The 27,880-nt window shown below is 39.9% G+C and overlaps 1 protein-coding gene across 2 annotated transcripts; it reads left to right on the top strand.

The window, feature by feature from the left end:
• The first annotated feature begins 165 nt into the window (after positions 1 to 165).
• dgkaa (diacylglycerol kinase, alpha a) lies at positions 166 to 27,880 on the top strand. 2 transcript variants are annotated; one of them, XM_050064355.1, is made up of 25 exons: positions 166 to 276; positions 700 to 944; positions 9,215 to 9,318; positions 9,653 to 9,729; positions 12,154 to 12,283; positions 12,487 to 12,561; positions 12,649 to 12,698; positions 12,860 to 12,934; positions 13,204 to 13,320; positions 14,438 to 14,555; positions 14,728 to 14,816; positions 14,908 to 15,027; positions 15,746 to 15,844; positions 16,075 to 16,161; positions 16,289 to 16,362; positions 16,444 to 16,518; positions 18,382 to 18,467; positions 18,597 to 18,686; positions 18,873 to 19,033; positions 19,121 to 19,185; positions 19,575 to 19,665; positions 19,815 to 20,001; positions 24,296 to 24,413; positions 24,616 to 24,676; positions 26,850 to 27,880. In XM_050064355.1, exons 2-25 carry the CDS (start codon positions 700 to 702, stop codon positions 26,928 to 26,930), a joined length of 2,475 nt encoding a protein of 824 aa, XP_049920312.1. In that variant the 5' UTR covers positions 166 to 276; the 3' UTR covers positions 26,931 to 27,880. The 2 variants fall into 2 exon arrangements, with proteins under 2 accessions (XP_049920312.1, XP_049920313.1); XM_050064356.1 differs by lacking the exon at positions 166 to 276 and having other exon boundaries at positions 828 to 944; positions 9,219 to 9,318.

Here is a 27,880-nt window from a genome sequence, read left to right as displayed (position 1 = left end):
CTTGCGCCGTGACACCTGAGGAGACAATAGCCAAACTGTTTAGCTAGGTTAAATAACGATCTTTACTAAATGGATAACTGCACCTTCATATCCGTATTTATTTATTTTTGCTAGTGATAATGGCAACTGGCAGTAAACACTAAAATATCGCTTTGCCAAGGTGTCCAGATATGAGAAGAAAAAAAGGAAGGTGTCTGTCGCAGTTAGTTAGGACCGCCAACTGGTAAAGCTAACGTTAGCTAACCTTAGTTTAACTAACTGCCGTTACTACAGTAGGTAAGCTAACATCTTTGTGAGGCTTATTGTGATTTTTGATAACATTAGTCTTACAGTATCATGCTTATCAGTATCATCTTTATTATGTTAGCTTGTGGCATGTTTTCACAAAACAAAGCTTAACATTAGCCTAGCCTAACATGTAGGACATACATAAAACCACAAAGAAAAAAAATGTAACTAGGTTTGGTTTAATTTCTTGCCAAATATAGCAAATATTTCAGCAAGTTAATACTTGCACCAAATACATTTTAAGAATCCACATGTACGATTTTAATGGAGCTAATTGCTAACGTTACATTTTTTAATAGCATTCCGTAGAAAAAGCTTGTAGCATATTGCTTTGATTTCCTTAGCAGGAAGAAGTGCCGTTACACGTTACAGCTGCAAAATTTTAATGAGCATTACTTTGCAACTTTGCAGATGGATGCATGCCTGTGTAACGAGTGTGTATTGGTTAGCACAGAGGGCGCAGAGCAGCTGAGGCGGTGCTTGACAGGAGGGATCTGCTCACTCAGTCCCTGCTCTGCATTCACAGCTTCCACAGCGCGAACCTGCTGCTTTCACAGAAAGTTAAAGGCCACTTCTGAAAGCAGGGGTTTTGACCGGTTGTCCAGCTGCATCACGACAATCTCATTAAAGACGACCAACGGAGTGGCGACAGAAAGGTAAATGACTCTCACAAACAAACAGTAGGTCCGTAAACGGCGTATTGATTGAAGTTTCTGTGCAGCCCTGTAGGGCTTTCAGCTGCAGATGAACGACACTCAAATACGAGGGGATAATTTTTGCTTGTTGTTTTTGTGCTGCCGTCAAGAAATGTATGTAAAATCCAAGAAGGTGCATCTGGGAATTGATTGCTTTCAGTCCTGTGCATGTGATTTCTTTTTACAAGAGAGAGTGCGGCGGATAGTCGTGAGTTAATAACAGAGTAATTCACTCAGTCGAACAACAGCCAGGAGGGCAGACCGTTTGCAGTTTAATGCACGGTCTTCTGCCTTCTTTTTTAAAAGTCTGCCTCATCATTTCAGTTCCCGTTGCAGTGTGTCATGACGGTTAATGTCAGGCAGCTTAAGTTACCTGCGGGGCAACCCTTAGTCTATTTACAGAATTGAGCAATACATCTGTCAGGGAAGAGACTGGTGAGCATTCAGGAGTATCCGAAGTATTTGGGTTGTCATGTCTGGTAACTTGGCGTAAAGGACTCCACTATATGTTTCATTTAAACTTGCCAACACATGCTACAGCTTAATATATTACAAGTACATGTAACAAGCAGGTTTATAGTGTAATTGCTCCATGTTTGATAACATCTTATCTGAGTGACACCCATCTTAGATTATGTTTGTTGCTGGATATGGTGCTATTCCAGCGGGGACAGTGAAACCTCAGTCAAGATAGACATACAAACAGCTCAGGGGGTTTTCACTGTGTTCTTGTCACTTGTGGGATAACAAAATCCTCCACAGTGTGAAGTAGATGATGGTGGGCGTTGTTGGGCACTGTCACTGCTGTGTGGTCATTGTTTACGCAAAACTCCTCTTTCACTATCATTCGACTGCAAATGGTGAATGTGACATTCAGCCCTTATGCTAACTGGCAAAACAAAGCATACAGGAAAGTCTCGATACTTTTGTCAGGTCTGCGTTTTTCCGTTTTTTGCCTGAACCATCGGTTTCAAGGCTGTTTTATTTTCAGGTGGCACTTTCTTGGTTGAGCTGTGTGTTCATTTCGAGCAGGTTATTTTAAAAGCTGGGGAGTCTCAGTGGTATTCATCAGTTTCTAGCTGTGAGAGAGTTTTCAGGCACATACAATCAATACTGTAGTCAGGTCAATTGTCCCATTGGCAATGTTTACATCAAAGGCTGGAGGCTGTAAATTAAGTAGAATTTGACCCCTTTTGTGATCTGTGGTTTAATCTATAAATTTTAGCTGTTATTATAAAGCGTAGCAAGGCTAATGAGAGAAATGGCATGGATACCTTTTGTTTACACACTATTTCACTTCTCTAAATACAGTAGCTCTGTCATCCATTTAGCTTTCAGTTCCTTCATTATATTATTCCCTGGAGTCAGCCTGAATCCTGTATCAGTGAGTGTGATTTTTAACCCCTCTGGCTTTCATAAATAAAGTGTCAATAATATGTTATACGTTATTATCATGTCATTGGAAGCGATTCAGATATGACATGCCATTCAAGTCTCAACTGCTGTAACTTACGACATCACTTGTGTTGTCCTTGTTAGGCTCATTGATTCACATTTCAAAAATATTTCACAGGAGCTAATGAAATCAAATATATTTCAGTCCTCTCTGAAGACCCCCTGAATTACTGACATGATAGTGGAGAATACTACGTGATTGCATTTCAGATTGAATCATTGAAAAATGTGACATTTAATGTTGTTTCATTTTCAGTTGTGGATAGATCTGTGGGCGAACCAGGCGAGACTCCCTGATAACGTACTACACTTACACCATAAAAGCAATGTGGCTGCTGTATGACAGCGTGCACTCTCACAAGTCTGGGCAGGTTTGAGGTTTTTTTTCTCTGAGCACAGCATGGTGTTCTACAAGGCTGCCTCCACAAAAAGCTATTATATAAGTCACATTCAAGTCTGAACCCAGAGTGATGGGCAGTCCTCACTTTGAAGCCACGGAGCGAGCAAAGCCTCGCCTACATTTTCCAAGAAATCTGTGATTCATACTGTGGTGAATGTCTTTTGTTTTTTTCTCTTTCGTGTTTTTGTCTCATTTACAATCCGTGTTTATTGTGTTCAAGTTCCCCAGTGTTTCGACTAACTAGACCCTGCTGTCGTTTGCATACCTCTCAATTCCTCAGATATTACCATTCAGCAATAGACAAGGGGAAGCCCTGTTTTTTACAGAGCATGCTCATTGCTTTTGACCCTGCTTTTTGCATAAATTTCAAAACAGTGTTCAACTGATAAATCTCACACCAGCTAGATTTTTTTTATCCAGGACCTTGCATAAAAATTTTAAATAAGAAATACAATAGCTATTTCTTAGTCAGGGTTCTCTCAGTAGAGTCAGCAACACATTTTCCAGTACACAGTACAGTGATATGTATTAAACTGAACTAAAGTGAAGATGTAAAACAACCAGGGGGAAGTAGTGGTTATGGGCTGTAGCTCTAGGGATATATAAATGTGACGAAGTGGCTTTTTTTCTCTGATAGTTCCACTAAGTCAAACATTACTGCTGGTTTGAAACTTCTGACTCGGACTGCAAAGTGACCCCTGAGCAAACAGTCCATTTATAGTAAGGGAGTATTCCCGTGTTCATGCAGTGAGTCACAGTAGCATCTGCATGCAGAATGCAATTTAGAGCGTGGCCTCGAGTTTTGAAGGTCAAACAAGGCTCATAGCGTGGGAGGAGGTGAAGCTGCAGGGGGAAGACTCGCGGCTACTGACTAGGCTCCCCCTTCCCTGAACTGGCTGCTACCCTCTCTGCTTGTGCCTCCTCCTACCTGTTAGTCACCCGCGGCAGTGCTCTGACGGAGAGCAGCTGATGGAGGGAAACACTTTCCATAGCAACGGAGCATGTCTGTCCTCCCCCTTCTGTTAACCTGATGCAATCTGTACACACTCTAGTGAAGAGAATTGTTGTAGTTTCGGGAGGAACACAAATGTTCAACATTAGACTTAGACTTCACTTTGTTCAAAGAGCCTACGCAGTGTTTTCCAACCACAGAATGACGGAGTCAATGGCTTGCACCCTGCAAGTGTTGCAAAACAGCAGATTTCCTTGACACAAGGCGTGGGCGTCATGACAGCTTGCACAAATATTAGCCTGCATGGAAAAAGGTCGTCCCCAAGTGTACCTTGAAATGGTTCTTGTGAAGAGAGTGCTTTATGGTTGTTGACAGTTGTACGTCAAGACATTATGGGATCATAATTAAACGCATGGCATGTGTGAAGGAAAATGCCAACTGAACTGTTCACTGTAATTCTCCAGTTATTTCACTGTGGGATTTTTTTTATAAAGCAGTTTCTTTGGTATTTATCAGATGAGTGGTCAGAAGTAAAGGTGAGTGTCAGGCTCTAAACAGAAGGTTTTTCAGAGGTTTGTGGGGGAGCAGATGTTGCTTTAACAAGCTGTTGCTACTCGGAGAACCACTTTAACATTGAAATTGTTCTTTACTGCTCATTGAAGAACCACTACTGGCCCCACGTAGAAACAGGAGGCTGTTGCCCTTGCGCATTGCCTCTCAGAGCATGTGCTGCATCATTTATTCTGTACTGATTATATGGAGAGACATTTTGTTCAAACAGAATTATACCTCAGATTGTCTGTCAGTAGAGCGAACCAAAGTAAATCACTCTGAATGATGGTTATGTGATTCCTGTTACCCCACATTTAAACCTTTCTCATGTCTACGTGGCAGAGTCTCAGCTGTGTAAATGTTTCTCTAAAGCAACATAAACAGTTTCCTCATGAAGCATCTAACATTTAACTTAAGCCCAGCAGTGACACCTTATTGAGAGCCAGCCCAGAAGCAGTTAGTCATATGGCCTGTATTAAGTCTTAACAAGCCTCAGACATTCCTCAAACCACCTGAAATATTTATACATGTTCCAGTAGCTCAATTAGATGGTGCCTCAGATTTTCAAAACTCCATCCATGTTTGAGAGCGGAGTATATTACACTATTCATCTCCTCTCCTCTAAGTGCAGGGAATGCCTCTTCCTGTGCTCTGTGTTCTGACTGGTCCCGATTCCCACTCTGCATCGTGCATGCAAATCATTATCTAATCAGGAAGTGAGGAATCAGATTACTCAGATAGGCTTGAGATCTTGTTGAACCAGACAATAATGATGATGATGATACTCAGTTGGTAAGGAGACAAAATAGACATGACGCTGCTCACGACATCACGCCTCTCTGGAAAGCATAAAAACAGAAAAGGCAAAACAAGACACAGGAGTTATCTAAAGGAAGAAATGTGTTTATGCCTTTTTTTAGCTTGTTTATTTTACAGTGTTTGAAGATTGGAGTCAGGGGTGTATTTTTAGAATAAAGAGTTTCAGGCTGTAATCAGGTGATCAGTAACAGATGTCTTTTCATGATTCCTTCATGTGTCACATTGCTGTTGATACAGACCTGGCCCACCTGATCGGCTGCATAAACAGAAATGCTAGGCAACGCCGCTGACCTTTTGAGGGAATTAAGTGAGGACAGTGTGAACCTTTCAGAGTCCAAAGACAGCAAATGGATACAAATCACATGTAAAGAGTGGGTGTTATTTCAGATTATTTCATTTCTTTTTCTCAGTAAGGTCTTTGTCCTTTAAGTACTCAGATTTTCTGTTAAGTGCAGGCAGCCATCACTGATACCTGCACTGGCTGCACTTTAATGTGTGATAACACCTGTGGATGACAGTGTGAACAACGCATTTACAGTGAGGTCCTATTCATCAGGCTGGGCTGAAAACCACCACACAATCTTTTGTATGCTTCAGTTTTGTGTAGTAGATGATAGAATGGTCTTTAATATCAGAAGAGATAACAGGTTTAAAGCGGCTCATGTGTTTTTAACAACTCTACTAGGCTGTTACTCCAGGCTCAATATATTCATAATACATTTACCACATATTTATGCTACTATAGTTTAAAATCTTTCCTGTTGTAATTTATATAGCAACAATCACAAAAGAAAAGAAAGAATATGTCACTCGAAAAATGACCATTTGTACATCAGTTTTTCACCCCATGTTACCCTGAATTTTTGGGAGACCACGGTGAATGGGGAATCCATAAAAGCAAAGCAAAAGCAAAACTATAGCAAAACTCTAACTTCCATTTCCAAACACACAGCTCATGCAGTATAATTTAATTCCCAATTATCTAGTCGTGTGCTCGGTACTTCTCAAACTTTCACTAAAACATTACAATATAAAACACCTTAGCCTAGGAGTAGCGCCCTGAGCATGCTTATGCTTGTGTGTGCATATGAGCTCTGATTGAGCAGAGTTCAAAAGCAGGTGTGTGCTACTCAGCTGGGCATGAGACTGTTTGTAGTCATGTATAGTGTTGTCACGATCCCAAAATCTTTGTTTCGGTACCAATACCAATATGAATTTCGATACTTTTCGATACTCTTCAGTACTTTTCCTAAGGAAAAGTCCTTTTGGATACAAACCTTTAGAACAATAAATAGTAGGGGTGTAACGGTACCAAAAAAATCATGGTTCAGTTAGTACCTCGGTACGGACGTCACAGTTTGGTAACTCAAATGTTCCACCAAGTTGGTGTTGTCTTGTGTTGTCTTCCTTTGCGAGGCAGACTTTCTCTTGTCTTTTTTCACATGCGCCTGCTGCGAATGTTGATACAGGTGTTGTCATACACACCACTTGCGCAATCTGTGCTCCAATAGGAACAAGAAAGGCGTTTGTGTGCATAAATGAGTAAAATAAATTAACTAAATTAATGAACTGAATCAATTTCCAAGTACCGGTATTTTTCAAATGCAGTATAGTACCGTTTGGAATACTCTAGTACCGCGGTACTATTTTAGTACCGGTATACCGTGCAACACTAGTCATGTATTTTAAATTGTAATGTTTTCGCAAAAATGCATGTGTTTGGGGGCACTGAGTATACAACTGGATAAATGAGACTTGGATTATACTGCACGATTTGTGTGAGAGTTTATGAACGGATGTTTTGATTAGGTTTTGCTGTTTTAAAAGCGTTCTCCTTTAAGTCTGTCCATGAAGAATGGTTGCCTTTTTTTGTATTCTCAGTTCACTGGAGGTATGAGAGGAAAAAAAATGTCTTCCCAGAAATCAAGGTAATGTGCGGTGGGTAATTGATATACAAGTTGTCATTTTGCAGGTTTTACTTCCTATACATCAATACTGCTGACCATTTTCCGAAGCATGCTGTAGAGTTACTTCTTCTGAACCTGCCTTTTCCACTTTAGGTTCCAGCCCTCCAGTGCCATTAATTTCCATACTGTATTAAAATCAATCAGCAAGCTATTAAAACTTTCTTGACTTGTGCACTCCAACAGAGTAGTTTAAAAACTGAATTTATTGTTTTGAAAGGTCCATTATCGTTGAATGGTAATGCAGGTGAAGTGCAGATTCATTTAGGAAGTCTCCACTGCATTACCTGATAATGGGAATGTGCTGTAGACAAAGCCTAATGCAGTTTGCTGTGATGGATTACACTAGTCAGGCAAGTCTCCAGCATGGAATTGCAAAATATTCAGCACTCGTGTAAAGTATTTACGGGTTAAATCATGCATAACCAGTGTTGTGGTCTTATAAAGCAAGACTGTTTCACTATTTCTTAACAAGTGATGATTAGAGTAAAATAGTTAATGGGTAAAAACAAAAACATCATGTAAAAGGTAGAGGTGTACAAACTAAAGGACAGTCATTGAGGCTGTAAATTCACTTAGTTATGTCAGTTATATCAGTCTAAAGTTTGCTAATATTAACCACCATAAGATACTGGTCACACCAGACAAGGCAAAACAACAAAACCCCTGAGATTATCAAATAGAGCCAGGGTGCATTTTTGTTGCTTATTAACTCAACAATTTGTTTGTTAATGAGAGGATGTGTTATTTTATCTACAAGAATATCACAAGGATCTGAAATGCTCATCTTACTTCTTCTTAATTAAAAATGCACCAGTGAATTAAAAAAAGCATGTGTGCTATCTCTTGGTGCTTATTATGACAGACCTGCCCGCAAAGATCACATTTCCTGGCATGGCTAACATATTGCTTTACATATTGATTATGAGCTGCATTAGTCATTCTATACATTCTGTATCGACCCATGCCTAGTTTTCTTTTTGCAACATTTTATCGGCATGCATCTACGACAGCAACATTACACAGGATGTCAGGACGGCAACTTTATCCCCTCCATTAACTAGTTGCTCCTTTTTCTTAAGTGATTAATGGATACACATGTGTCTGTTTGTTTTCCTGTCATTAGCAAGCCTCCCTCTATTATGCTTTAACTGCATGTTTGCTTCTTGAAGAAAGTATTTACAACACTCTCACCAAATGTTCTTCCTCACTTAACGCTTCAGACTTCAGAGCGACATGCAAGGCCAATTTTCATTGCTCCTTTTCTGTGTCAGATTCAAATTTCACGCCTGCTTTCAGCCTTGTATGACATTTAAGTCTCTTCTTTTTGTTTGTAGGGGAGGTCCCTTGACAAGCCAGTTTGTTCTTTTCACCTCTCTGCAAGATTTTATTGTTTATTTCCTCATTTCAACACTACTCTTTTGTGCTAAACTTAAAGCCAGTCACTCTTTATATGTAGTGTTGCATAATTGATATTTGGGCCAGTGACTATATGGAAAGAGATTCTGGGTGGAGAGAATCCCCAGAGTCGAAGTATCATGGGTACCTTTAGCCTGACATAATTTCTACCAGACTTTCGGCCCAGTTAATAGTGGATATTCATATGTAAGTGGTGGTGAGAGATTTAAAATGAATACAGTATATAGACGTGAGAACAGAAAAGTCTGAAACTTAATGTCAGAGCATACAAGGAAGTAATTTTATCCTTAAACACTATGAGGAAAGATTGTGGGTCAACGAGCACTTACCACAGTGATGTACATAATGGTGGTTAGGCATAAAAACCTTTTATGATTATTTGTAGTGTTCACCAAAAGGGAAAAGACGTGTGTACAGAGTTGACTGCTGATGTTCTGAACAGTTCTCTATATTCTCTGGCAGTAACTGCTTTGCTTCTGCTTCACTCAAACTTTGGACATTGAGTGTGGTTCTCCCAGTCTACAATTGTGGATTTTTACAGAGCGAGATGGAAGATGCTATCTTTTGCTTGCAGCCATGCTTTTATGTTTTACAAAGAGGCAGGCTACTGTGCACCCACCTTCTCTTTGCTCTCCGTCTATGTCTCACTGTTTCTCTCGCTTATGCACAGGCAGGCAGTTAGTGCAGAAGCAGGCACCATGTCCACCCCCACAAACCCAGAGGTGAAGGAACTGAACCCTGTCGACTTTATCCAGCTACAGCAGTACATTGAATGTGAGTACAGACGGGCGGGCGGGCAGGCAGCTTTCTCAGCGCTTAACGCCCCCCCTCCCCTCCACTTCCACTTCCACCCACACACACACTCATTTACACTCGCTCATGGTTTCTCGTATCTAGAAGAGGTTGCAGTCTGCCACATTCTGTTTTTTGCAAATAAAGTGTGTAGGTCTTTTGTGTTTTTCTACAGATAGATCTATATTCATTTTGTAATCATGTGTCCTCAATATTTCCGGAACAGTAAACTGATATGTGAAAAACATTTGAGAGCTTCCCTCGTGTACAGAAGTACATGTGTAACCCTGTGTGACCTGTGTGTCTTTGCTTCCAGACTGCAGTTTGAAGGTGAAAGACGTGCTGAGGGAATTTGATGCAGATGGCCGTCTGGCCCGGCACAGACATGGAGAGGTGAGGGGACGGTGTGTCCTGCTGTTCACCATCACATCCAAAACTCACTCGCAGCTAACATAGGCACATAACTGAACTGAATAACAGCTCTCAGCGGAGTAGTTTAATGAGAAACGAGCACTTGATTTATGTATATCGAGCAGTTACTAATTGTCCTGCGCTGATTAATTAGATTCAAACCCATCGGTCATGTTGACTAAGTTGTCCAAGAGAAATGTCTCCAGTGCATTGGAGCGAGGTTGCAAATGTAAATTACCTCCTTAGTTTTGCCCACGCAGCAGTGTTGTGCCGAACAGTGTGCTGGCTGCCCTCATGCAGTGTAAGCTCAAATGTGATTGAGAAAAGATCTTTCCAATACTGTAGTGTCAGTGGGTGATACTGCCAACTAATTTGTGCAGAAAGCAAATGCAGCATTTTGAATGCATAATTTGGCTACATACAGTTTAATTAGATAATTGGAAGGAAATGTTTTTTTAATGGGAAATACTGCCAAAAAGTACTATTTAATAGATTTTAAAAACACACATAACAATGAAGTTACTGTGTGTGTGTGTGTGTGTGTGTGTGTGTGTGTGTGTGTGTGTGTGTGTGTGTGTGTGTAGAATAATGATGCAGTTTCTGTGGTCTCACTCTCGTTCGCCTTTTTTCTTTCCTTTTGTTACTGGGATCTGGCTGCCTCATGGTGACATTATTTATTACTGGGGCAGCTCTGCAGGGTATCAACCAGGGAAATGGAATAATGTCAACAAGAATTGGGTTTGTGGTCCACCGTTATCGAGGGACTATTGCTTGTTGGCCCTGCAGCATATTATCGTGTGAGAACGACAGATACCAGGCCCAATAGATAGACTGAAATCTTGATTTAGGAGCTTGTTTTTTGCTTTATGTCATTGTCACATGAAAACCCTGCAACCACTCCAACATGTGTCTGAGAGACATCTTTAGCGTTTGAAAGCCTTTCAACCTTCACTGGATGTACTTTCAGTTCACGGCTCTCAAGCTCAACATGAGGGTGGTTTTTTTTTTTTTTTTTTTTTTTTGAGAAAATGACTCATATCAGACACAAAATTTTAACATGGTGAATATCATCTTCCCTTATTTTTTAAAAGGGGTGAATTTGAAAATTGCAGAAGTTAGCACACACACACACACACACACACACACACACACACAGAATATAAACCAGTGTTGTAACACTCGAGAGCGGTCTCGTCTTGGACCACGTCTTTACCTGCTCTTGTCTCAGTCCCAGACAAAGAGGACTCAGGATTTTATTTCAAAACCAGTCAAGACCACAACTCTGGGGAGTTGGATATAAATAGTTATGTTGTTTTCAGCTCGTTAGTGTGTGTTTATATTTGTTTGTTCATAGAAAACAAACTAATTCCTGTACGTGAAGTTCACCTCTGCAATGCCTTCTGATTATTTTATCAAGACATTTCTCACGGTATACTTCAGCCACTTCAGACCAAAGATTCGCAACGAGATGAGTTGTAACTTGCAATTACTTGGAATGCACCGGTGTGCAACGTTCCGAAAACCTGTCAGTTACACCAATGTGACTGGACAAGACGATGCATCATCTCCATAGCAACAACTCTCTGTACTTTTGTTCTAACTTCTAGTTTTTCAGGCTTATTTTGATGATGAATATAATTTGTAGCTTCTTAAAATATGAATGGGGATAGTGATAAAGAGAGACTTGCTACAGTTGTATTTCTATGAAACGGCGAAAACATAAAGATAATGACCTGAGCTTTACATGGACTGTATTTACAATGAATACAGCACCATAATTTAAATAACCAGCACTGATTAATCAGTCAGTGAGTATTTGTGTGTGACGTGCACATACAGCAAGCAGCAGCAGCAACCTACCGTCCGACACAACAGTCTGTGAGGACAAAGACCGACATATGTGTCAACAGCCACAGAGATGTAAAGGAGACGGACATGGGCTGTTGTCGAAGAATGCCTCAGCAAGCCAACACGCCGTCTGCGGACTGACTTGGCCTGCAGATTTTGCTACAAGCCAATTGGCTGTATAAACAGGTGACATGCCTGATGTTCTAAAACTAGCTGCTGGCAACCTGACAAGCTGAGTCACAGGTGACACCATCAGTCGGCTTGAGTCAAGCTGAGACGGGCCCATTCACATAGCTGGAACTTTAGTCTTGTTGTAAATCTTTGGTCTGAACTGGGCTTTACACGCATATATACAGAGTGCATGTAAAGAGATGCATGAAAAAGAAATGTCATTTGTCTTCTGAGTGTGTTTTTATGGGAAGTCCCCACTGGTCTGGTCTAGGTCTCATTGCCTAAAAATCACTCTGGTTTTGGTCATGACTTGGTCTCGGTTTAGGCGGTCTTGACTACAACACTGTTAAAAACAAAACATGATTTTCCCATTCATTTTTTTCCCAGTGCATCAATGAAGAAGGCTTTCGTCTGTTCTTGAAGACATATTTAGAAGTGGAGGACTTCCCTGTGGATCTCTGCCAGCGACTCTTCCGCTCCTTCCAAAACTCTGAACCCACCCAGGAAGACAGTGCCAGTGAGATTATACACAGTGTATTAACACAACCTACTGCCTCCATGCTACTTTGCAGCATGCCCCTCTCAGTTTACGCCATGGCCTATTTGGCATACATTCATTTATCACCACATGCCCATGAGTTACTGTTTGTGCAGATATGTAATATGTGTAACGAGAGTGTTCACAGCCATCTCTCTCTCTCTCCTCCGGCTCTCCTGTAGAGGAAGTCTTTCTGAAGGATGTTTCATGCTACTTCTCTCTGCTGGAGGATGGGCAGCCCAGGGACAAGTTGGAGTGTGAGTCCTTTGTTTCTTTTCTGCCCAACATAATTTGAATGATGAATTGGTTCAGCACTTCCACTTTCATTTCCCCTCTCTCTTTAGTCGCTTTCAAGCTCTATGACAGAGATGGCAATGGAGTCCTCGACAGCTCTGTAAGTTATTCAGAAAATCTGTAAAGTGTGAATGTCAAGATCAAATTAAAAAATCTGGCTCTGCTGTGGATTCAATTCAAGGTTGAATCACCATAAGATTTAAAGTATTGTGTCATACCAGCAGCAGTACTAAAACAAGTCTTTTGTTGTTTTTCAAACAGGAAGTGGATAGGATTATTGCTCAGATGATGCATGCTGCAGAATACCTCGGATGGGATGTGTCAGAGCTGAGGCCGGTAAGTCCCAGAATGCTTTAGCCTTGACGGTATCATAAATGCACGTGTAGATAGACAGAGTTGTTTGTGCAAGATGTTTACGTCATTAAGTTCTGTATATGACAGTACTTGTTACTCATTTGCTAGCGTTGTTAAAATGATAAGCTTCTTTGTGCTTATGAAATCAACAAATTCCCACACATGAATAGTTCCAGAAAACATATGTCCTTTTGTAAGTGATAGAGGTTTGTGTGCTGATTTGATAATAACATCAAATGTCATTTAATCAGGTTCTGAAGGACATGATGACAGCAATAGATGCTGACAGCAGCGGCACGGTGTCTCTGGAGGAGTGGGTGGAGGGAGGCATGAACAACGTTCCCTTGCTTGTCTTGCTGGGTTTGAAGGTACTTTAGAGCCAGCATGTTTCTCTTTTCATTAAGTGTTGGCCTCAAAAGCCTAACTGAGATATAATTCATTTTTACAGCAGATGTCTCACAAAGTGGTAAAACCCACTTTTACTGCTCTTGTGATACCTTGGCTTCGCGTGCCACTCCTCTGTCCTCTGCCTCCTCCCCCTCTATAAGGGATTTTTTTGCCGACTCAGTGTAACAGGGTGTGGTAATGTCATCTTCTCTCATGCAAACTCTGCACCATCAGAGTCCTCCTGTGTTTTCCATTTACTCTGCACAATCTGTGCCCATATTTATGTACTGCATAAAATAGCATTCCGTAGGCCGATGATCTATATTTGACTAAAGAAATTTTAACATTGGCTGTAATCACAAAAAAGTGGTTGTCTTAAATCATGGACAGATCCATTTTGTGTTGTGGGTTTTGTTTAATGGGTTTCCAGGAATGTAAAAGCCACTTACTGTAAGACTGCATGGTCACTGCTGCGGTCTAAAACCATACACTGGACTCTGCCACTTGGCCTCTACTACAATGCCAGGGACTTCCCCTCAGGCTATTTCTAGCCACCAGTGGACATTTGAAGCCTGGGGTGCATGAATTCAGCCCCCTCACAGTTGCTGTGTGCTTTTTTCGCGGCCTGCCTGCTATGCCTCACGCAGTAAGCGATAGGCTGATGCATCATGTTGGGGAAAAAACATGTCAGTGTCTAATCCATATAAGAGAGCTGTCCGTTTGTTAACAGATTGAAAGCAGCCTTATAATCTTGTGCTGAGAATTGGAGATTATAGTCAGTGTTGATTTGAATATCCATGGTGCTACACTTTATGTCATGATATGTAGAGCCACTACATACTGCATAATCAGCAATCTCATTAACGCAAGGTTAGTCGTGAGTGGGTGTGAAAAACAACTGTGAAATGCAGGCCTTGCCCACAGTGTTTTTATGAAAGGGTTTTTGTAGCTTGATTTAAAATTTAACAAAGGAAACAAATATAAGCTTCTTTGTTTCATTTAGTTTTCTGTTGAAATGCAAATAAGCTAGCACGGGAACAAAGATCTTAAAACATGATGTTCTTCTCTTTCTTCAATGATCGCACCTTCAACAATTAGATGACCCAGAAAGACGGGCAGCACCTTTGGAGGATGAAACATTTCAACAAGCCTGTTTACTGCAATGTATGCCAGAGCTTGCTGCTGGGTCTGAGGAAGCAAGGACTGTGCTGCACCTGTGAGTACCTGAACTCACCAGAAGAGGGTGACACTGCAGTGACATTTATCACTGACAGTGTGGTGTCAAAACTGAGAAATGCAGGATCCATCTGTCAGCCTTAAATTTGACAGGATCATTTATATTCACATAAACATTATATGACAGCTGGGTTATGTGTCCTGTTGTGTAGGTTGCAAATACACAGTCCACGGCCGCTGTGCTAACAGGAACCCTGCCCCCTGCACCAGGACGTATGTGATGTCAAAGAAGGAAACAGGGGTATGCCAGTGTCTCCATGGCAACATTTATACTCATGGTCTATATTAAACATATCTTATGTAGACGTTAAAACATTCATCCCACATTTCAGATTCCAGCGCACGACTGGGTGAGTGGGAACTGTGACTCTAGGAAGTGTGAAAAATGCCAGAAGAAGATCAAGAGCTATCAAGGCTTAACTGGGAAACACTGTGTATGGTGCCACACGATGGTGAGGAAGCATCTATGTGTGTCTGCTTTTTAGGTATATATACATAATAAGCAATGAGGAGAAAATGTGCATTTTGGTTATTAGGTACTCAAATGGGACAAACTGAAAACTTGGTATTTCACCTGGAGGCAGTGCCTTACATCCTGTGTCACACAGAATGTTGTGCGCCTGGTGCATGTTCTCTTTACCTCTCTCTGGGTTGTGTCTTCATATTTTAGATAAGAAAAAATATGTTTATTATGTCCACAAACAAAGATCTACTATTCAGATATTAATGTGTATCTGGCATCAATAGATCCCCAGCTTTAACGTGCTCACAAGGCAGATGATCAGTTTTGATGTACATAGGCATGAGACCAAACATATGATAGGAAACATTAATAGTATATTATGTATACCTTCATACTTGTGTATTATTCATACTTTGCCACTCAGTCCACCATCCATTTTCATCAAACCAAAATAAATCAGGATGTTTACTGTGCAGTCTTACGAAAGTGCACCCAGGGTATCATAAAAGTTTGAATGTGCACTCACAGGCTCAAATTCAGTCTGGGGAGGCTTATTTTCTTCAAACTTTTCTGTCTCTTCCTGCTCCAGACTCACTTTGCAGCAATGCAAAGAAAAAATCATTTAAAAGGATAAATTTAGATCCTGTTTGTAGTCATCACTGTTGTGCTGGGAGTTTAACGCATGTGTCATTGTTTATGTTTAACAGCGTCATGATGAATGTGCTGACCAAGAGCCAACAGAGTGTACCTGTGGGCCGCTCAGAGACCATATCCTGCCTCCATGGGCAATATATCCTGTTATAAAGGTACAGAATTATCCGCAGGCATATGTACAGTACAAACACTGTCTGTCACTCCAACTAGAACTGAAACATCCGCTTAGGGCTGTTTTTTGTTTTTTGTAAACCTTTCTCACCTGTGTTGGCGTTTTGACAGGTACAGTGTGTGGAGATTTGTCTTTTTTCTCACAAGGCAAAAAAATCTATTGCATTTTCTCTGGTTTATTCACAGTCTGCCTTTGTTTTTGTCCCTAAAGGAGAGACCAAACAATGTAAAGAATGGCTGCTCAGGCTCAACGGATGACAGCGAGCTCAATACTACTCCTGATGGACAAGTGCTTCAGGTATTATTCTCTCCAAAGAAGCCTCTTGTCAATGTTGAATTTTTACAAGGAGAAAGCTAAATTTGATTTGGCTACATGTACAAAAAATCAGTAATTCAAATGACAACATTGGTTTATCATTCGACAGATCAGCCCTGTGCCAAACACCCATCCTCTTCTAGTGTTTGTCAACCCTAAGAGTGGTGGCAAGCAGGGAGAAAGGTGAGTTCAAAAAAGAATATGTTCGTTAGAAATGGATGTCTAATACATGCACATCGTTTAGCCTGGTTTTATGTATTTCAGAGTCCTGCATAAATTTCAGTATTTACTGAATCCACGGCAGGTAAACAACCTTTCAAATGGTGGACCTGGACCAGGGTGAGTAAAAATAAACTAAGGTCAGCATGACATGGGAATAAATGGATGAATGGAAATAGACTGTATTCGAAAAGACCTAAGACCCAAATGCACTGAAAGCATCTGACAGGCATGTTTTCAAGTGCATGTATTGTTTTAAATGGCCACACACGCACCAAAAGCATTTTTGAGACGCGTCAGATTGCTTTGATGTCCCCAGTCCGACCTTTTTTTGATTTTGGAGGGTGAAATGAGGACATAGCAACCAAAGTCAGTGAGGCAGAGAGGAGAGGCAGAGAGGTTGACATGCAGCACTTCCACTTCCACTAACAGCTGACTTTAGCTCCATTAGCTATGCTTAAAACATTATGCATTATATTTATACAGTTGAAATTATGCAATGGTAAATGAAAACAGCCACTATATGTGTTGACACATGTCAGATACTAAAAATAAGTACAATGACAGAGCTTAGATCACCGCGTCATCAACGAGAATAGTCCAAGGGCCACAGTTTTTCTAAGCAGACATTGTGAGGGCTGGACTCTCAAATATAGATAGATAGATAGATAGATAGATAGATAGATAGATAGAAATATATGTAGATAGAGACCTAATTAGCTTGCCATTGTTTAATTATTTAATTGATATATTGTTACATTTAATATATATATTCGAATAATAAAAATTAAATAAAATGTTGAATAAGATCATGTGAAAAAAATTAAATGTGTTAAATAAGAGCTATGAGTTTGTCCCCATTCTTGCATTAAGATATGCCCAAAGCAGCATCCCATTTATCAAAGAGCGGAATTACTTTCAGCTTTACTTATCCAATCTGCACCGCCCAACCAGCGCCACAGCACATGTGTATATGTTTTTCTGTGTGTGTGTGAGTGTGTGTGTGTGTGTTGGAGACAGAGTTAGAAATAAAGAGTGACAGAGAGAAAGGAAGAGAAGGTGTAAGGTACTGGACGCGATGTGTCTGTACGTTATAAATAACTCACTCAGGACGCTGTTTTGTCATTTTTTTGACATTTGATATTTTCTCTAATAAGCATACATAACCCGCTGCATCATTATCGCTAATAATAAACTGACAAATGGATTTATAATTTCTTTAGTTAGTACCCGTGGGTCAAACACACATCTTTGAGGTTGGTAAATCATTTCTAATGAAATTATTCCCATCTCAATCATGTTAGAGGTTGCTTCAACACAGGAAGAAAAAAACAGATATCTTAAGTACTGTAATGTGTTTTTTAACCTCCTCACATTTTCTAAATTAATTAATGTTCTGTTCCATCTGAGCCAGATGGAAAGCTTTGGTGGGCCGCCAGTTGTCTATTACTGGCTTAGATCCTCACATCAGCATAACAGACCCACCCTGGATCATCTCTCCTGAATGTTAACATCTACTGGTCATAACTTAACTTGCTACATAAACCTAACAACAGAAATTAATTAACCTAGTGCAGAATTATGATTAGCTGTGCTTTCAGAGACTTTCACCCAGCTGGAAGAAAAAATAAAAGATGAAATGAGATGTCTGGTTCCCAGCAGCTTTACTGGTGTTCTGCAGCCAAACAACTGAAGAAACAAATTGGAATGTATAGAAAATCAATGGAGGGGAATCTGTAAAGCGTTCAAACTTGTGCCTGCCTACATATAAATAGGGACCTTTTCCTAAAGTACTGCTGGTTCTTTAATGCTGGAATCTAAACTCTGGTGCTTGTAGTGGGCCATAAGAGCATCAAATGAGGCGTGTCAGTTATGGCTTTCAGTGCATTTGGGCCTACAGACTTCAACAGTAGATTACTTAAGACCACATTGTGCTGAATACTGGAAGCTCTGCTGTGATAGTTCCCATCATCTTTCTTTCAGATTGAGTTTCTTCAGAAACCTGCAGGATTACAGGATCTTGGTGTGCGGGGGAGACGGCACAGTTGGCTGGATTCTAGACGCAATAGGTGAGACTGATGGATCACTATAAGAGGAAGCACTATAAATGGCACTCGTTAGCTTCCACACCATGCGCTTCTGTTGAAAATAGTGACGCATTTCCTGTTTCCTTCCCTTTTTCCTTGTCTTGATATCAGACAAAGCCAATCTGGTGGTACGGCCACCTGTTGCTGTGCTTCCCCTGGGCACAGGAAATGACCTTGCGCGATGCCTGCGATGGGGAGGAGGTGAGAAAATGAATTAGAGATTGAGTGTTGTCTTAAGATGAAAATAAAGAATCGGTTTGCTGCGTGTGCTCTGTTGCTATGTGTGTGTTTGAATATGATTCAGCAAAGGAGAAGTGCTCCAAATGGTTTATTCATTATTTGTCTAGATTAGTCATCTTGTTCTTTGTGCATGTTTTCTTTCTGAAGGATATGATGGTGAGGATCTGAGTCGTATTCTTAAAGACATCGAGGGCAGCTCTGAGGTGCTGATGGACCGCTGGAGTGTGCAGGTCATCACAGATGAGAATCAGGAGAAAGGCGACCCGGTGCCCTATGAAATCATCAACAACTACTTCTCTATTGGAGTTGTGAGTCTCTCAGAAAAAAATGTCACACAGGAGGAAATGTTTATTTTTTCAGGTTTGTGTTTGGATCATTCTGTGTTGTGTTGACAGGATGCCTCCATTGCCCACCGGTTTCACACAATGAGGGAGAAACATCCCCAGAAATTCAACAGCAGGTACGCATTGCACTCTTAGATGGAACATATTCAGTTTCTAAGGCCGCTCTGCAGAAACAGCAAACAAACAACAGTATCCCACTCTGTAATAAAAACAGCTCCGTTTTTAAATCATACCTCAAACAGATGTACCGTTCAATAACAAAGCAGACCTGGGGAGCTCTTTAAATTTTTTGTCGTCTTTTAGTTTTCCTGTTTACAGCAACAGATTTTTTGAGGCTGAAAAAAAAACTGAATGCAGGTGGCCACAGCAGATGTCTGTTGCAGCAAGCGTTGCAACTTGACTCCTCCTCCCTCTGAAGAGCTGTCTGTGACAAAAGGAGAAAATGTTCTGTGAAAATGAAATATCACTTAAACCTGAACAAACCCACACTTTTTTGTGACGGCAGAATGAAGAACAAGCTGTGGTATTTTGAATTCGCTACTTCAGAAACCATCTCTGCTTCCTGCAAGAAACTGAGCGAAAGTCTAACAATCGAGGTGAGAATGCAGCATCAGCTTTGCAAGTTTGTGTTTTGTCTTTGAAACAAACTGTTTCTGCAGTGTGAAAAAAAAAGAACGGTTCCCACAGTCAGACTGAGTACTGATACTTTCATTCTCTCTGTGACCTGCTGCTGTTTCTTCTTCAGTGCGCTGGTAGTCCACTGGATCTCAGCAACCTGTCTCTAGAAGGGGTTGCTGTCCTAAACATTCCCAGCATGCACGGTGGCTCCAACCTGTGGGGTGAGACCAAAAAAGGGGACACAAAGGGACAGACGAGTCAGGAAGAGCCTGAGGTGATCGTCGACCCAGAAATCCTGAAAGTGACCTCCCAAGGTATTTTATCTTTGGTGAAGGGTGCATATGATATTATTGTGAATCTGACTTAAAGCAGCTACAAGGAACTTTTCATTTAGTGTTGATTTTTGGGGCCCCTCTGGACAATAGCAGTGGTGTTTCCATTTGTGACTAGGGCTGGGTTAAAATAATAGATTCATCCGATTCAAATTGATCTTCATTCGAATGACCCAATATCGATTTGTAAAATCTGAGATCGATCTTATTATATGAGCTTTTTCCATCATTAATGACAGTAGTATTGATAAGCTGCGACGTTACTGATTCTTTATCTGTAACTGTTGGCTTACTTTTTTATGTTTTGGAGTAATTTATTATGCTGCAGCGGCCCCTCCTGCTGTCTGTGTGTCGGGGCTTCTGCGCCACATTTACACACACACACACACACACACACACACACACACACACACACACACACACACACACACACGGAATAGAGATGCTGCATTGGAGACAGAGCAGTAAAGATAGCTTGAGCTGACGACAGCTGAGTTTGTTACTGTGAGTGCAATAAACCTCCTCTGGGAAAAAGTCAGTACTTTATCAATGCACCTTTTTAGCAACATGTAAACATGTAGAAAAGCGATATTTTAATCTGCTCTGTCTGCAGTGTCTCATCCACTGCTGCTAATATAATGTTATACACAAGCACAGAGTGCTTTCCATCTTATAGAAAATTATTACTAACAAGCTAAAACAACTGTTGTGTCTCAAGGTTTAGTTCAGTTTGCCTAGTATCTTACAACTTACCAAGAGTAATGTGACCTGCAGGCAGTGAGTCTCCTCAGCAGCAGAGAGGACAGGAGGACTGATACTGACTGATGTCTGTGTTCTTTATTCTTTCTACTCTTCACTCAGTACTGTGATGTCAGGAATATGATTTATTTTATTATCATTTTAAATTTATTTACAGTGAGATATTAAGTTTATATTTTGACTTTGCTGTTTCAATATCACTGTTGCTGCTCTAGAAACATTTAGTTATAAAATATTCAGTTTTATTCCTGTTGTGAATTTATTCTTTTAAAAAAAAAATTTCTAGTAAAGTTTCCAGTATTCGTTTTCTGAGAATCTCTTTCACATACTAGCAAACTTTGGTATTGTAACTGAAATATCCCCAATCAAATCGCATCGGAAATGAAATGAAATCAGGACCTTGTGAATCAAAATCAAATTGATTCATGAAATCAGTGGCGATACTCAGCCCTATTTGTGACTATGTAAGATTAATAACTGTAGTATGATGTAAAACCAGGTTTCATTATCCATAAAGAAAATGGGCATATTAGATACATGTCTGTGAGGAAGAGGGCCAGATCAGGGTTGGTTTTAAATCCTGCAATTCTCTCCATCTGGTGAGTGATCGACCAAGGTTGACTTGTGTTTCCGCATATGCTTTATCTCCGTCCCTTTTAGCTTCTTTTGTTCTTCTATCACCTCTTCTCTTTGCTGATTGTACCCCAGAATCAGCCTTAATCACAAAATATAACATCAAAAATAAGAGACTGACTGTGTTTCATAACCAGCTAAAAACTCCTTGTAGTTGCTTTAAAGCAGCCCAAATCAGTATTTTTCGTCTGCAGTTTCTCACAGCTACATGCAGCCTTTTAAGTTTTATCGGCTCATTATTTGGTTTGACAGCCCATAAACTTTACTCTCATTAACCTCGCTTCAACTCGAGCTGCAGCAGGCAGCTGTTTTTAGCACAAAGGTCCTGATAAACCTCCTGTACTTGTCCAGTACAAACATACAGAGCTAAAGGGAGAGTGAATATTGGACTTACAAACCCCGACAGGTCCCACAATTAATGATAAGATAAGATACACCTTTATTGATCCCACAATTGAGAAATTCCAGTGTTACAGCAGTCAAGGGGAAAGAGTCAGATTAAAGATTTCAAAATTTAAACTTAAAAACTTAAAACTTAAAAACTAGGCATGCAAAATAAAGTACAAAAAATACAAGAAACGGCGATAAATAACAATAATAATAATAATAATAATAATAATAATGAGAAGTGGATAATAATGAGCAGTGAATAAAAATGAGCAGTGGATTAAAGAGAGCACATCTAGTGCAAGTGATTGTATGTGCAAAAAACAGCAAACAGCTGTGGTGTTTATAAAGTGTTGCTCAGTGTCTGTTGGATGTGTAAATAAGAGACTGTGAAAAGGGCCGACTGAACGACTTATGAGGTGATTAAATGTCAGATGTTTTATTTTCTGCTTCATCTGCTGCTCCCAAGTGGTTTAAAATCAATTAATGCAGCTTCAAGAGGGTTATTTGCACAAATCATTAAATGCAGTAAATGAAACTGGCTCCCATGTGAAGAAACCATTCATCTAACTCACTGGTACAAAACCCACTAGAGGCCGCCAAAGCTTCACCAGGATTGCAAGGCCCTCTTGATTTTAAGAGGTGTAGGAAAATATCTCAGCATTTCTCTGATTTCTGTGAACAAAAAAACAAAATGAAATTGTTATTTTAAAGATTATTATTCAAGATTTAAACCTCAAAAACAATCTCATTTGATAGGTGCACGGTGAAGACATGAACACAAGCCATAATCACACAGCTTTCACGCTCTGCGACATGGCCTCATCCTGCGTTAGAAAAGTACACAGTTAAAACAATTAAAGAGCTAATAGAACAATGGATAAGCATCAAGAAGAAAACAAAAAAGACGACTTATTAAGGATGTAAAAAAACAACAATACAGACAGAGAATCGTTAAAACATTCCTAAAAAAAATTTAAGAAGCTAATCTTTGATGAATTATTCACAGAAATATGCTCAAAATCTGTCCAAATCTCTGAATAAAAGGGGTTCCTTATAGCAGTGCTTCCCAACTGGTCCAGTCACGGGGTCCAGATTTCTCCTTAGTCATTAGTTCAAGGTCCACGCAACTTAATACATTCAGCGTCATACTTGTGTTTGGCCATGTTGTTGAGCTAGTTCTCTGTCTCTGTCAAGTAGCTCTCTGTTAGTCACTCACTCTACGGCAGGAAACTTTACTTCAAAATGAAAAGCTCCGTGCTGGAAATTCGCTGTCCTTCAAAATAAAAGATGTTTTTTACAAACTTGACATATTCATGAGTCGCTTGCGGCCCATTCAGAAAACCGCGACCCACCAGTTGGGAACCACTGCCTTAAAGGAATACGTCATCTGCAAAATGACTAATTGTATGTTAATTATTCAGCGTATTACCTTGAATTTGTGGAGAAAACTTTTCGCTCAATAAAGAATTTTCACTAAAAGCATGTCAGTACATTCCCATGCATGGCTGAGTAGTGTCCCTGTTCAGGTGGAACTAATATGCTCGCGTGTGCTCAGGGCGCGCTGCTCGTAGGCTTTAGTGTTTTAAATCTGAATAGTTAAATGAAGATGCATGTGTTTGGGAAGTACTGAGGAAAAGACTGGATAAATGTGATCTGGATTATACTGCAAGAGTTGTTTGTAACAGGATGTTTTGATATAATTTTGCTGTCGTCAAACGCGGCCCCCATTTACTTAAATTCATGAAGAATGATCACCTCTTCTGGATTTTCCATTCATCAAAAGGGCATGCATGGAAAATAAAATTTTCTTTACAAATTCAATGTAACACAAGTAATTGATGTGTGTGTAAATGACAAATGGTCAGTTTGTTCTTCTGAGGAAACAGTTCGGGAACCTCTGGTCTGACTTGATGATGTATTTTCATGCTCTTTTGGTATTTAAACCTATATTAACTAATTTTTCTGGCCTCTTGAAGGCAGCAATTTATAAACACAACACTGACCTTTAAAACCTGCTGACACATCCAGCAGACACAGAGCAACATTATCTTTCATCTGGAGTTGTGTTTGTGTCCACCTGTCCAATATTCACTCAGTGTTCACCAGCTAGGTGCCAATTTAGTGTCTACTGTTTTGTTTTGGGCAGATAGTGTACAGTCAGTTTATTAGAGCTTTTATTTACTGAAAACAGTTCAAGTTATCTGTTTGTTCTCCATTGATTGATTGTTCACATCAAAATGCCGACCAAAGCCTCTTTGAAAATATTTGGACTTTGATTTATTACGGAGCAGTTTCAGTTTTAGTATAAATGTATTCAGTGATGCATGTGGTGGATTCACTTTATGCACAACATGACTTTGCTGCTTTAATTGATTCCCACGCTGTTTCCTGATGCAGAATAGATATGATGATTAAATATTTGGGTTTGTCTCAGACTGAGCAATGTCCGCCGTCTGCACAGTTGATGCTCAGAGTGTCTGTGTGTTCTTGTCAGATCTCAGTGACCGTCGATTAGAGGTGGTTGGCCTAGAGGGAGCCATGGAGATGGGACAGATATACACGGGTCTGAAGAGTGCTGTGAGGCTGGCGAAAACGTCACAGATCACCATCAGGTGAGAAACAGACATGTTCAGACTTGTCGGGGTTTGAGCTCCAAGTCATGATGGCTCGTAGTTGAGTGTGATCACCAGCTGAGGATGATCCTCTGGATCTTTACATAACAATAATCACGCACACTGGCTTTCCTTTTGATATTTTAATCACACATTAGGGGCATTGATTTTGCTACCTGATCTCTCTGTACTTTACCCCCAGGACAAAGAAAGCATTACCGATGCAGATAGATGGAGAGCCGTGGATGCAGCCTCCCTGCACGGTAAATAAGACACAGACACAAACACAGATTCTTCCTGAGCTGAGACACCCCAGGTGGAATTATTGTTTTTTTTTCATGCACTGGTCAATTTTGAGTTTTTGGGCTATTTTGCATTCTTAACGTGCTCTTTCACACAAGTGAAAAGAAGTTTTGCAAAATACACATTTAGGTGTTTATTTCAGTTCAGATTTCTCCTCTGGAAATGCATGTCAAAGGCACAGATTAATTTAGATATGCTTCATTTGCATATTTAAACATAAAAAATAAAAAAACTCGTAATACAAAAAAGTCTAAGTGTAAGTAATCAGTAAATCTTAGTTCTTGCAAGGTGCTGAAAACATCAGTGAGTCCAGACTGGTAGAAAGAGATTTCCGCACACTTACATCCATGCAGAGCAAACATGAGGCAACAATGGACAGGCTTGTAAAAGTAACCAATCTCAGTACACAACACACCTGTGTCCTTTCAAAGCCCCATTTACTATGTGATATAATTGTAATTTGATATTGTTATAAGGTGCTCTGTGATTTTAAATGTTTTTCTGGTCTCACTGTGTTCCACCCTTGACTTATATTGTGGTGCTGTATGACGAGACAAATATGGCTTCCATTTGTATGCCTTTCAGTCAAAGAGCATGGATACCAAGAGGTGAAGCTCAATAGAACGCCCCATAGCAACAGACTCGCCTGTGGTTTCGGCCTACCGCCGCCATTTTGGACTGTCAGCAGACCGCAGCAGACCCACTTGCATACAAAAACACACAGATAAACTGAAGTATATCGATGTTAATTATGCTTACAATGCTACTCACCTCGTGATAGCCTGGTCACAGCTGCTTTTACACGTTTTTGTAAAGCTAAATATAGACTTTAAAAAAACAAAACGAAGAAAAACAGCCTAGATGGCATCTCTACATATTACATCCACTTATGAAAAGATTAACTTAATTACTCCTTCAAAATCACCCCATAAGCCAATCTACCAAAAAAAAAAAAAAAAATTCAATATTTTAACTAGAAACACGTTAATGGCGACGTCACATAGTCAGGAATAAAGATTTATTTACAGTTTGTACAGTAAGGGGACAGTAATAATAATAATAATAATATATAGGCTATTTTAATATGATATATTTTAATGCTAAAGCAGTAATCAGTTCTGATATCTTGCATGTTGTCTGGGTGCAACAGTCCAAGTTCAACAGTCCAAAATGGCGGCAGCGCCCCTAGTGGCTGTTGGCAAAAATTCAACGGAGTTTCGCCTCTTGGTATCCATACTCTTTGTTTCAGTTTGCCATCCAGTATTAAAAAAAAAACTACAACTCCCAGAAGGTGTAGCTCCCTCCTACCACCAGGGTTAGACACAGGTGTGTTGCATACAGCCAGTGATTAGACTGAGACTGGTTACTTTTACCAGCCTGTCCATTGTTGCGTCATGTCTGCTCTGATGAAGGTCGAATAGACCGACAGCTCAACAATAAAGTGAGACACTGCACAGATGTAATGGTGCTGTCTGTTGAAATATTTTTATCTTGAAATGCATGGAATTTTACAGGACATATCTTCAAAGGCCGTTTTCTCAAAATGAGTTTTTTCTCACACTCTGAGCCAAAAGTCTCAACTTCAGCAGCTCATACACACAGACACCAAACTTTACAGTTTTATTCCTGTCTATATTCTGAAGGTTTTTATAGAGGGGTTTGTTTATATATCATTCACAGCCTCATTTAGGGAACATTTTATTCATAAGAACATGGTGAAATTAGATTTTTTTTAGGGCTGTTGACAGTATTATATGTGATAAAAAGAGAGATCCAAAATTCTGTCTGTAAAAACCATTGAATCTAATGTCAACAAAATGAAATAAGAATTTTGAATCTGGCTTTATCCAATGTTCAGATGTTTGTTCTGGTAATGTGTGAAAATCCGCTCATATTTAATTTGATAATGCATCATTTGCATATTTAAAAAAAACTTGTTATGAAAAAATTATTGTCTTACTGCAAGTCACCATCTGGAGAAGTTTCATGGTGAAATCTGTTCGTTAAAAATGTTACCCTATCACCTGGGGTGTTTCTCCTTATATTAAATTAAATATTAAAGTAAAATTTCCTCATTTAAGTTTGATTATCTTGTAATTTACTGGACACTTTGCTTTTTTATTTCCTTTCCAGATTCACATCATACACAAGAATCAGGCCAGAATGTTGATGGCTCCTCAGGCCAAATCATCTGGCTTTTTCACCTACAAATGAAACTACTCAGACGCAGCCGCTCAATCGTTGTAAATAGAGGACTGACACTTTTTTTTATATGTATACCATCAGTTTGAATGTGTATGTTGTAGAATAATCGCATCGTGAAGGTCAGAGTTAGGATAACTGCATCTCTGTAACACATAACCGAAGCATGGCACTGTATGAATACAACTGTGTGGTAAGATATGTTTGCATCGTGGCAAAATGATTTTGACCAAATGTACTTGGTGTTTATATCAATACTCAACTCTCTCGCTGCCTCTGTCTCAGTGCTTCACAGTTAGTAGAAATGCTGCTCTGTAGGAACTTAAACATTTAAAGTAAAGTGAATATCACGCTAAAAGATGAATACTCAGCTCCATGTGCCTTTACGATCTGTCCTCTATGGTTATGGCTTCGGTAGGAGACTTACAGAGCTCTGTGTAGACGTGCACTTTGGACTTAAACCATGTAGTATTGCTGTTTTCGTTGTGGCTGTAAAGATGCTGTGGACGCCAGATAAATGTTGTTGTCAATTTGGAACCAAAAGCGAAGGTTAGATGAGATTACATTTCAGATTATTTCACTTTTAACATTTCAGATGATACTTGAAAGTGTTGTGGGGAACAGTAACGGACAATCATTGCCAAAAGGGCTGCATGTTGATCTGCTGCAGCAGTCAGCCTACTCTACTGTTCCTGTGTGTGTGTGTGTGTGTGTGTGTGTGTGTGTGTGTGTGTGTGTGTGTGTGTGTGTGTGTGAGGACAGACAGCTGAGATGTGCTCACTTCTAACTTATAAATTGCGACGAGTTGGATTTGAAATTATTGGTTCAGACCAATTTAAATATGTGTAGTTCTTATTTAAATGCTTTAACTGTCATATCATTTCAATATATCTGGAATATGTTTACGTAATATGCCTGAAATAACACACTGTGTAAAGATTTTAATAAATCATCTGGACTTC

The sequence above is a fragment of the Epinephelus moara genome, chromosome 16, assembly GCF_006386435.1.
Source record: "Epinephelus moara isolate mb chromosome 16, YSFRI_EMoa_1.0, whole genome shotgun sequence".
Classification (NCBI taxonomy): Eukaryota; Metazoa; Chordata; class Actinopteri; order Perciformes; family Serranidae; genus Epinephelus; species Epinephelus moara.
This window is presented reverse-complemented; position numbering and strand designations above follow the sequence as displayed.

What these genes read in the sequence shown, in the direction of transcription:
- dgkaa (XM_050064355.1), top strand. Translation starts at nt 700, where the DNA reads ATGGATGCATGCCTGTGTAACGAGTGTGTATTGGTTAGCACAGAGGGC. An exon ending in GTGTATGGTGCCACACGATG is followed by an intron (nt 15,028 to 15,745) that starts GTGAGGAAGCAT and finishes TATGTTTAACAG; the next exon opens with CGTCATGATGAATGTGCTGA. An exon ending in ATGCCTGCGATGGGGAGGAG is followed by an intron (nt 18,687 to 18,872) that starts GTGAGAAAATGA and finishes TTCTTTCTGAAG; the next exon opens with GATATGATGGTGAGGATCTG.